Source organism: Buceros rhinoceros, unplaced genomic scaffold (genome assembly GCF_000710305.1).
Source record: "Buceros rhinoceros silvestris isolate BGI_N320 unplaced genomic scaffold, ASM71030v1 scaffold14294, whole genome shotgun sequence".
Lineage (NCBI taxonomy): Eukaryota > Metazoa > Chordata > Aves > Bucerotiformes > Bucerotidae > Buceros > Buceros rhinoceros.
The window spans coordinates 17948-28928 of record NW_010408911.1 but is presented as its reverse complement, the minus strand read 5'-3'; the positions used below and the strand labels follow the sequence as shown (position 1 = coordinate 28928).

Here is a 10981-nt window from a genome sequence, read left to right as displayed (position 1 = left end):
CTTTCCCTAATTTATCTACTGTTTATTTTTTGCCCCCTCTTTCAGGCTTACACCAACACACTCATTTTCCACCCAGTAATTGTCTTATTCAGGTCTTTATCTAGGCAAGCAGAACTTTTTCTTTCAGCTGTTCATATACACTGCAGGAAAAACCCCTCCCTCTCACCTACAGAGACAAAAAAAAGAGCAAGGAAATGGTAATACTGGGTGGAAACCACAGGAAAAAAAGGAAGTGGCAATGAGAGAATTTATGCCAGGGGCATATTTGTACCCTGGAAGAAAGTAAACAGACAGGATCATATGGGCAAGAACCACTGTCAGGGGCATACAGTCTTACCGCCTGGGAATGGGGTGGAAAAGGGAGCACTGGGTATCATGCAGGCAAAGAACAGCTGGCAGAAGGGACTCAGGGAAAGGTTTAAAGAGGTATGGTGGGGACTGTCAAATTCAAGGAGACAAAAGCTATGAAATAGCTGAGTGTGTGCGAAGAGCTGCAGTGCCTGAGGCCAGGGAGACTGTGGTGCAAGCGAACAGCCTTGTGCCAACTGTGCCCATGCACCAGGATAAGGCCAGTGGCAACACCAGCATAGCTTTAGTTAGGAAACCTGTCCATCTTGGAGCAGCTCCGAAGCCAAAGCAGGGAATGGATGCGTTTGGAACAGCTTTGAGGGCTTCATTTGAAACAGTTAAATACACAAAAATAGTCTTACAAATACTAAAAGGTTTTCCCAAGATCCAACAGTCTCCGGCTCATAACGAGGGCCTGGGATCAATTAGCTGCCTTACAAAACTCTTGTTCAGCCATCCAGATACAACTGGTTCTGCCACCACTGTCATTCCTTCAGGATTACACCACCATCGCATTTCTCTTTGGTGGAGGAGGAGATGCTAAGAGGAAGGATTTTACGCTTTTACCTGTCCCATGAAATCCGTGAAGAAGAGCATGTTGGACAGGAACGCCATCCATCCAAAGAGGTGGCTCACACACAGATAGCGATAGCGGGACGGCATGCTTAAAAGTGTCTTCAAGAGTGATTTAAGGGTCATCCGCTTTTGAACCTAAAAGCAAGTATTTAACAATAATAGTCCCTTATTGCCCTGAAGGCTAATAAAATAGCTGACAGCAAAAGAAGAAGGCCTCAGCATCTTTTCACTGATAAACTTCCAAAGATCTTAAACTGGGTTTGCTAGGAAGGGTTGCTTGGGTACTGAAGCTCCTTCACAATATATTTCATTCATAGAGGCATTGCCAAATAAAGTCATCTGACAGATTCACAAAGACTCTGGGAGAGCTGAGGTACATCAGCGAAAATGTAACATTCCTTGCTGTTATCATCAGTAGGATTATTATTTACTTGTAGAACCAAGTGAAAATTTTCTGCTAAAACAGATTCTGTGGAGTTTAAAAAAAAACCAAACCAAACCAAACCCAAAAACCCAAAAATAATTTCTTCATGGAGACCATCAGCTTTCCATTGAAAATTTAAGGCTGCCATGGAAAAAATTAATCTCAAAATACTTCCTGAAAATTAAAACATATCAGTTGTGGAATATGGTACTTCCGAGATCTCATTTCCATTCCTTTCCATTTGCTAAATTCCCTAGAAAATTTGACATCTTCTGGAGAATCATTACCATGAGATTTCTACTATATACTGTCTTCCACTCCATGGAGCAGGGAAAGACTGTGATACATCACAGGAGATGCAGCACCACTCAGAACCCCAGCACCCAGGGAATGCGAGCTCCAGCGTCTAAAAACCTCATCCCATGGGAGAAACAAGTCATTTCAAAATCAAAATGTTTTTGGTGCTCGTTAGCCAATCTGACTGGTGGGGAAAAGCAAAATTTCTCACCACCTTCACTACCTTATCTCTCTCCTCCTTGTCTGAGCCCTGCGCCCCAAAACTCTCCCTCAGTTTCTCTTCCAGTCACATTCATCAGATCACTTGTACCACTTGAAATATTTTTTTAGTACTGTAATGTGCTTGATGTCAGGCATTTGTGCCACACTAATTCTTACTGCATTAAGTTCGCTCCACGGTTGTTTGCTTTTAAAGACAAAAAGTTTTTATTTTATCTGGCCATACTGGAATACTTCCAGTTTTCTCTAGTGATGTTTGGAGACAACAGTGTTGAGAAAGATGGTATGGGAAACTGTATGTTCATGAAATGTGGAAGAACTGTAAAAATTATGTTCGTTAGTGGAAAGCTGAATTTTGTTTTCAATTTGCTGAAAGATAATGACAACTCTTCCTCCCTTTGGTGTTCTATTTTCTGCTCACAATTTTGCTTTCCTTTGAACTAGGTTATGCTGCAAGCTACTCTATGAATAATCACCACGTATAAAATTGGAAAATACTTTACTCTATCAGGAGGTTTTTAATCCTCATAGGAATGCCAAAATTCAAGTCGGTGACTTTCACCTTGAACAGCACATATTGTCCAAATCCCTTGGAATTTCTCTTGGCATCACTGTCTCTTTTAAACAGGGTAAACTTTCTGTTCTTATACAGTTATAGAAAACAAACACCAAAAAATTCCACATTGTCTCATGAGTGTTGTGTGAAGGATAATTTCTGTTGTTTGCTCAACTCTTCCACAGGTCTTTAAAACAGCCTTTCCAATCGAAGTGTTAACATAAGATCTGGGGACTACAAGGATATTGCTGTAATTACAAATGATAACTTGGCAGCTAGAGAGAAATGCTTGCTTTCTAGTTAGATATTTTAGAGAGTGGCAATGGAAACTGAAATGTTTAAGGCACCACACACCACACAGAAACCCTGCACTAATTTAAACGTGTGCTGAAGTTTGGCTCCATTTCAGTTCCTAACACCCGATCATTTTCTTTATAAAATCACCACAAGGCCTAAGATGATTCATAAGGATACAGAGAAATCAGTATGAGTTGGGTTTTATGGCAGTAGATCCTAAGTAATTTGGCACCAAACTAAAGAACAAAAGATGAATCACTTTGGATGCCTGTTCATACTGTAACAGGTTAAATCTCATTAATAATCATGGTAGCTATCAGCATGTAAGAGCACAGTCCTTAATTTGGAAGATATAGGGCCATGATGCCTGCAGCAAAAAAAGAGACACAGAAAACAGGAAGCCAAACCATTTCTTCTAAGGAAGCAATTACAGTAATGAATGAACACAGAAAACATGTGCCACAAGAGACAGACCATTAAGGCCATTAAGTATCTAGAATTTATACATGCCCAGGCACATCAAAGAAACATGAGACAGATCAAAGCACTGTGAGCCTCTGACAGGCTGTCCAGCAAAAAATATAATGACAAGGGCAATGGCATGAGTTTGCCCACGGTGGATGACCAAGCTTCACCTCAGGTGTCAAACATTATTCCTTGCAGTAGAATTAGTTCTCGTCAAGGTAGAGGCTACCCCAATCCACAGACAGCATGCTCCCCTTGCTTTCACTGCATCTGTTCTCTCTTCTTCATTCACCTGCCTTTCTTTATATCCCACATGGGCCAAGCAGTCAATGACTCAGCATCTCTGACAATTTGGAGGATGCTCAGAGTGAGCAGTGCTGGTGAAGGTTCCTGGCTGCTCAAGTGGGCCTAAGGAGGGGAAACAGGGATGGCATCACAGTTGTGCCAGCCATGTTCTCCCTACAAAACTGTTGCTTTGCTGTCTGCCTCTCTGTGTTTGTCTGGCACTCTCATCAGGCAGCTTTTATTTTCAGCTTTTATTCTACCTTTGTATCTGGTATCTTTGTATCTTTTGTATGTGTTGTAATAGTATTTTTCTTCGGGTTAGAAATGCTAAGCGCTATTATAATACAAATGATAAATAGTAAAAAATAAATAGTAAAAGATAATAAGTTCATTTTAGCTGTAGCTTAAACATGAATTTAGGTTTCTAACTTAAAAACATCTGCACATTCTCAGTAGTTTTTACCCGATTTATCAAGACCTGTATCAGGGATAGATACACGTAACCCAAGAGATCAGAAGTGCAATTAGAACAACAAGCAACAGTTTCATCACTTATTGTTAAACTAGGAGCCAAACATATACATTAGTCTTTGCTTACAGAGGGCATTGTGAGAGTACAATGAGGATTCCTAGCAGTGAAAGTCATGAATAAAACAGTTAAGACCATTCTAGAAATGTGCTCTTCAGATATTTTTCAGGTAGACATCTTTTCCTAGCTGCCTTAGATTGAAGCTTTCTCTCATAAAAACATGGCAGAAACAAAATAGCCGTGGTGATTTGAAAGTACTTGCTATTCTCTTCCACCCACAAGTTCTGCCAAAGACACAGCTACAAGATCACTTTGAGATAAAACTAAAACTCCAGATGCAAGGTAGCATTGTTGTAGAGGCAGCAATTCTAAACTCTCAGTACGGTCAATAAATCCTCAGCGAAGTGCTGAGCAGCAGCAAACCCAAATGTTTACTTCACCAGGGAACAAAACACTTCATAGCTACTACATATCAGCGTGTGAACTTCAGAGGAAGTTACATTCTATCAGAGATTAATGGTCTGTAGTCCTTGTCCATGATTTGATGTCAATTCTATCAGGACTAAAGGACAGAGTAGGGTGACAAAATGCACAGGAGGAGGATATCAAGAGACTGACACAGAGCAGAAACCTGAACCTGGTTCTCCCTCATCCTTGCCCACTGTTCAAAGCACCAGGACTAGTCTGTCTCACCTCTCTTGCTTGAAATAGTTTATCAACAAAAAAAAAAAAAAAAGAGAAAAGAAAGCAGGCTTTCTCCTGACCCTGTATCCTGCTGGAAGATTTTTTATTCTGTTTGTGTGAAAGGGCCCATTCCAAATAGTCATCATTAGCTAATTAAAGGATCTCCAAGGATGGAACAATATGCCTTACAAAATCAACTCTGCACTTACCTCTGTATGTGACATAATAGTGCATTTCCCTGGTTTAGCTGCAGCCTTTTTTTCAGTACATGTTGATTTTAAACGACCATTCTTGATTTCCTCCTCTATGGAGCTATATTTATACGATTCAGTCACTTTCAACAAGAGCTTTGTCTCTTCATTTTTGCATCTGAGTGTGTCTTCAGGAATACTGTGCAGATGTACGGTAAGGCAGATTAGGAAAACCAAGACTGCGAAGAAGAAAATCACCTGGAATTCCGATGGCAAGGAGTATCCTAGTACAGTCTCACCCCAGTCCATAGCACCTGTCAGGTAACCCAGGGCTCCTCCCAAACCTAGCGGGGTGGGAAAAAAGGAGAAGGAAGATCTACTGGCATTGATAAAACAAACAAAGAGTACACAATACCCTCAACATGTGATCCTTTCTAGAGATTATTGAATAATCACTCTACAGATACTAATCGCAAGAAACAGGCATCATGAGCTAATAACATACATGAATGCTTACCAAAACATCTCTTGAAAAATATCCTCAGCTCTTTGAAGCTTTATTTTCTTTGAAACAGTGAGTAATACACAATAAAATTCCACTGAAATTTATGGGGTTTTTAAAACTCCACAGAACAAAGAAACATTTTCAAAATCGTATCAAGACTATCTATAGCTCAGACTTTGTAAAATATATTTTATAGAGAAATACTGTCTCCGTGTGATATTTTTAAAAAAGGAAGTAAAACCAAAAGCATTGTTTTGTAGTTATCAAAATCCAACAACCTCACTACTCAGAAAACAAAAAGGATCTAATACAAATGTGCAATTCGGTTTACCAATTTTCTCAGAAAAGCTAGAATAAAAGGTAAATTGAGAATGCTGCCTTATGCCTTGAAGTTAATAAGAGCAGCATTCAGTCCCATTTTTTACAATTTCTTCTTTTTGTTACCAGCGCACAAGAAAGTGCACAGTGTGGCATACAGTAGGGAGCTCAGGTAGGGGAAGCAGCTTTGTAGTCCTGACACCTTGTTATCCAGGTGACTCTGCAGGATACAAGCATTCGAAAGTCTTGGAAGTATTTCTCTACTCTTCTGCTTAGGAGAACTGAAGACAATCCACGGCAGAACCATTCTGTCTAACAAAAAGTAACAGAGGTAACAAGACCTTCATGAGCTTCACCTACAAAATATGGATTTTTATTTCATTCTGGGCTTTCTGTGCTTTTTTCCCCTCATGTCCTTCTGCATTTCACAGGGGACAGTATCCTTACTTTTTCTGTTAATAACTTTTTGAAGAAAACCTACATGAAATGTTTGCATGGAGTGAATGTTTAAGGTCATTTTTGCATGTTGTTTTGACAAAAAGCAATCACGATATTGGAACGCAGTCTGAGTGCTTGTTGTTGGATATGTGCACTCTTCCTTCCACTTGTCTCAGTGCTTAAAATTTTCGTAACTGCAAAGCTATCCAATTTCATGTTCAAACTTCAAACTGAAGACAAACTGGAGAGCAAAATCTCAGAGATCTTTAGTATAATATGAAAGAACTAAATGGGGGAAACAAAATAGTATCTAAAACACAAGCTAGAAAAAGGTAAGATTGGTGTCTGTGTCTGACAGGGAGAGAAAAAGTAATGATAACTCTAAGTTGTAGGGAATAGATATTAAGATGAGATTTTAGGGAAATCTGTCTAACAAGGCCAGTGAAGTGCTGGAACAGAGTGCCTTGGGAGGGCTGCAGAACCCCTATCAAGGGAAGATTTCAAAAACAGGGTAGGTAATTACCCATCAGGAAGTGTTAAGATAGCGATGATTTTTCTAAAGAAGGCACGGGGTGCTGGGCCAAATAATGCAATCTGTTCCGGTCTCATTTGATTGATTTGTCCCACATCTCTTCTCACAAATCAATCAGCTAAATCTGTAGCTCCAAATTTGGAAATCAAGTATCATCTAAGAAAAAATTGCAGCTAGAGTTCTGATGAAGGCACGAACATACACAGAGACTCTCTCCTCTCTCTGTCCAAACAAGTGATTGTTAAAAATTTTATCTGTCAGTTTCTAATGGATAACAGTGATTTAATTCCCATAAGGCTTTAAGGTTCCCTTATAATCTGTGTTCGTATGGCCAGAACCAGCCTGTTGTCATTAGCTACTACACCTCCCTGCTTGGCTAGAGCAACTGCCACTGAATCTACAGGCCTCTCCTCTTGGTACGGCTCAGTAGGCACAAAAATCTCCATCAACACAGATTGCGTGACTTCTCATCTAGCCTGCCTTTTGTCTCGTCCCTTCACAGTGACTGCTCTCAGACACAGCTGGAAGATCCTCCAGATCCACAATAGAGGTACACAGCCTTATGTGTCTTCCCTGTGTGTTTTCCCAACCCAGGGCTCACGTAGAGCAGGTCTCCTTCTGTAACTCAGCAACATTTCAAACACGTATAAAGGCAAACGAAGATCTTAGTTCATTTGCAAGAGTCTGAATTGAACCACTTGGACTTATTTTGTGGAAGTCATTAAGTTCTGAATTTTACACAGAACTCTTCCTTCTGTTCAGGAAGGCAGTACATACTGGAGCACTGCTGAAGAACGGAAATAACTGTGCTGGTTTGTGCAGCTCTTGCTCTATGTCACATGCCGAGTCAAAAAATGTTATTTATATGTGCTATGGCAAGGAAACAAGTTATATCCCTTGATTTTTGCTTCACCACAAATTTAAAAAAAATCAGAACAAGTTGAATGAAGACTACTTTTCTTTTTAAAGAATCAATCGATCTTATTAAATCACAGCTATGTTGCTGCAAATGTTTATGTCTGCATCCCTCTGCAGAGAATTCTTGTGGCAGCAATCACAAGCTGCTGTTCTCTGGAGTAGTGAAAAGCCAACAACAAAAGACTCGTGACTGAAGCACAGGATCAGATGATCAGTCCATTCAAGACTAGAAACACAGTGAGGATAAAATCCATGCAATTACCTTCCCCTCCTTCGAGATGTAGGGAGGGAAAGAAGGGATCTGAGTACCTGTAAAGAGGGCGTGGTAATGCAGACCCTTCTCCTTATCCTGATGAGAGCAGACATCAAATAAATACGCTTTGATGGGGCCATCAATAAAATCAGCTGCAAAATCAAAAAGCACTACTCCCAGCATGGTAATGACTATTGCCCATGTCCGCTGCTTGTCTCTCTCACCGATGAAAGCTACAAAAAGAAAAACACCCTCATTCTGACAGCAACAGTGCCATGTTCCGCAAAACCACATTTTATCTTTCCCGTTAATTCCAAATCTAAATAATGCTTAGTTATGCAAGAGAGAGCAGTCACACCAGAGAAGGATAACTGAGTGTGTTCTGCTGAGCTGTGCTAGGTTGACTTACTGCCTTGAGACAGCACAAGGATACTCCAAGCTCCACAATCAAGAGCATCAATAGCCTAAATCTACTCCATCCCACCTCTATGGCACGCTCTGATAACCTAACAGACGTGTTTTGTAGTAGTTTTTTGTTTCATTCTATTTTTCCCACCCTTCCGTTGTTTTAGATAACCAAGAGTTGACTGTAACATCTCTTCCAGGCAGGTATATTCAACACCAATGATAACCAAGGAGAGAGAATAAATCAATCCATAAAAACACACACCTCCCCCCTCTGCTAACACATAATGACAGCAACAACCTTCCATCAAGACTTTGGGAACTTACACCTCAGGCTGAAATACAACAGTATCTACAGATGTCACTCATTTTTTATTTTGCACATTCCAGGTGCAACAAGTTTCCAAGGAGCTGTGGATATCTATTATTCATCAGCAGAACACAGTCCTGCAGTAATTAAAGATATGTACTTTGAATGCTAATCCATCTAAAATAGGGATTGACAGATACTTGCTTTGGATGTGTACTACATCGCACAAACAATGCTGAACATTTAACTTAAGAAGGTAGATTTTACTTTGTAGAAACGTCTCAGGCCCTAAGCTGCTTCACTTGTATGAACCGATCAGGCAACTACACCAACATGCAACATAACATTATCACTTGCACAAACTCCAGAGTGCTGTGTACACAGTATATAACATGCAGCATTAGGATCAAACACATATGACAATTTCAGTGTTCCCCAGAGCCTTCAATGCAGCTGAGTAACATGATATTCAATTTTAACAGCCCATTTTAGCAGGGAAAAAAAGGAACACATCTTTTCTTTCTGATTCACGTGGCTGAGTTTTGTCTGTCAGCACAGGATATGCCCCTCACTCACCTGAGATAATCACGTCCCCATTGAGGTACAAAGTCATGCCCAACATCATTATGATGCCCAGACCCAGAATGTAAGGTCTTCTCCTGCCCCAGCTACAGGTGCAGTGATCACTGGCTGAACCTACCACGGGCTGCAGCACAAAGCCCAGGATTGGGCTGATGAGCCATACCAGGCTGTAGAGGGTCTTAGGCAGCCCCACACTGAGAAGCACCGGCGTGACAAAGGCGGCCTCCACGGCATAGCAGAACTCCCGGCCGAACATCGCCATGCTGTGCATGACCAGCCTTCCCACTGCTCGCTTCCTTGGCACCACTGCTCCAGTCCTTGTTACAGATGGCAGCGGAATCTCCTCCCTGTCTCTGGTGCTGTCCGTGTTGGCCTTGGCCACCTCAGAAGGCGGTGGAAGAGCCCCGTGGAAACTCTCTTCCGTTAAGGTCATCACTCTGGCTATGCGCAGCAGTCTGGCAAGTGGTGCTGCCGGCTCTGGCTGACATGGAGCCCAGGTCATATGCCGAGTGGGATCGGCCTGTGCTGGGGGAGGGACTCACATACTTTCATGGTTCTGCGATCACAAGTTATGCAAGGAAGGGGGTGGGGAAGCATGTGTTAGGGAAGCATTAGATAAGAGCTCTTGCACGTCTGCAAGGCTCCCAGCTACCTGCAACTGAAGAATTACTGTGTAAGCATGAAACACACATGTAATAGGAACATACACTACATGGGCAAGGGGCAGGATTAGCCTGAAACAAAGCTATTCCTCTTGTTGCTGTAAGACTGCAGTGACACCAGGAAATAGAGAGGCCTCAACTTTTGCTTCAGCAAACAACATTAGCACCAGACAGAGCACCGATTTCCTGTCGATTGAGCTGCGGGGTGTCTATGCAGAAAAGGGTTTCAATCCACTTCACGAAGATAAGTAAATAAACCTACCTATTGCCCTAGAGTGTCAGTGGCAGATAAAAACCTTGACAGTCATCTGTCAAACAGAAACTGGTGAATAATTTTTTGTACCTGCTCTGTGCCACCTTCAACACAACTGATGATTTTCTTAGTTTCTGAAAAACAAAGGATATCAGGATCACTTAGGGTTTTTTTAACAGTCTTACCTGCCAAGAGAAGGCCTTAAAAGAAATCCTTAGTGACATACCGAAACTGTAGCTTTCAGGTTAGCCACCTGAGCGAGGCAGGTAATTCTACCTACACCGAAGTTAACATGAGTTTTCAAACGGACTTTAGTGATTTTGTGGTGAAAACTTATGTGCACTGGAGATTACATTTGACACCATTTATTGTTCTTCGCCACAATCGGATACACCTGGGACTAAGTCATCTTGCTGTAAACATGTTTAATATTCAGTAATTTACATTAGAGAGATTGTCAGCAGGAGGCTTAAGAAGCTTTTGCTGATTGTTTAGCTAATTTGTCAGAACCTACTAGATAATTCCTGCTTCCAGGCAGGTGTTTATGTGATAGAATGTAAAAGTTTTTTTTTTTTATAGTAATAAAGCTGACATTTTTGGTGGGACACATGCGAAACGAGCTAAAGCGTATCTCAGCTTTGGAAGTCTTTGTAAGCAACAAACTGATCTTCAGCAAGGTAAACACTCTGACAAAATTATCAAAAAAACCCCCAACTCCTCATATAATAATTCCTGACATGTCAGACTAAACAAAACCGTATTAAGGCCATATAACTAACCCTTTCTAAAAGTGCAATTTTTTTTTTTTGCCTTGAAGGATACGGTTTCAAATGATGGTTTAACTTTGAAGGAAATGAAAACCACCAAGGAATAACTATTGTTTAAACCCATTTTTCCAAAATGAGCGGAAAGGATTAATACTCGGCGGCTATTT

General features: G+C 41.0%; 1 protein-coding gene across 1 annotated transcript in view; it reads right to left on the bottom strand.

Moving 5' to 3' along the window:
- SLC45A2 (solute carrier family 45, member 2) overlaps positions 1–9565 on the bottom strand; it is a 14379-nt gene extending 4814 nt beyond the window's left edge. The window contains exons 1-4 of the mRNA XM_010135046.1: positions 9127–9565; positions 7892–8068; positions 4890–5215; positions 916–1059 (exon numbers count right to left, since the gene is read on the bottom strand). Of these exons, the coding sequence (XP_010133348.1) occupies positions 916–1059; positions 4890–5215; positions 7892–8068; positions 9127–9565 (1086 nt within the window). The remainder of the gene's footprint in view (positions 1–915; positions 1060–4889; positions 5216–7891; positions 8069–9126) is intronic.
- Between the last annotated feature and the right edge of the window lie 1416 nt (positions 9566–10981).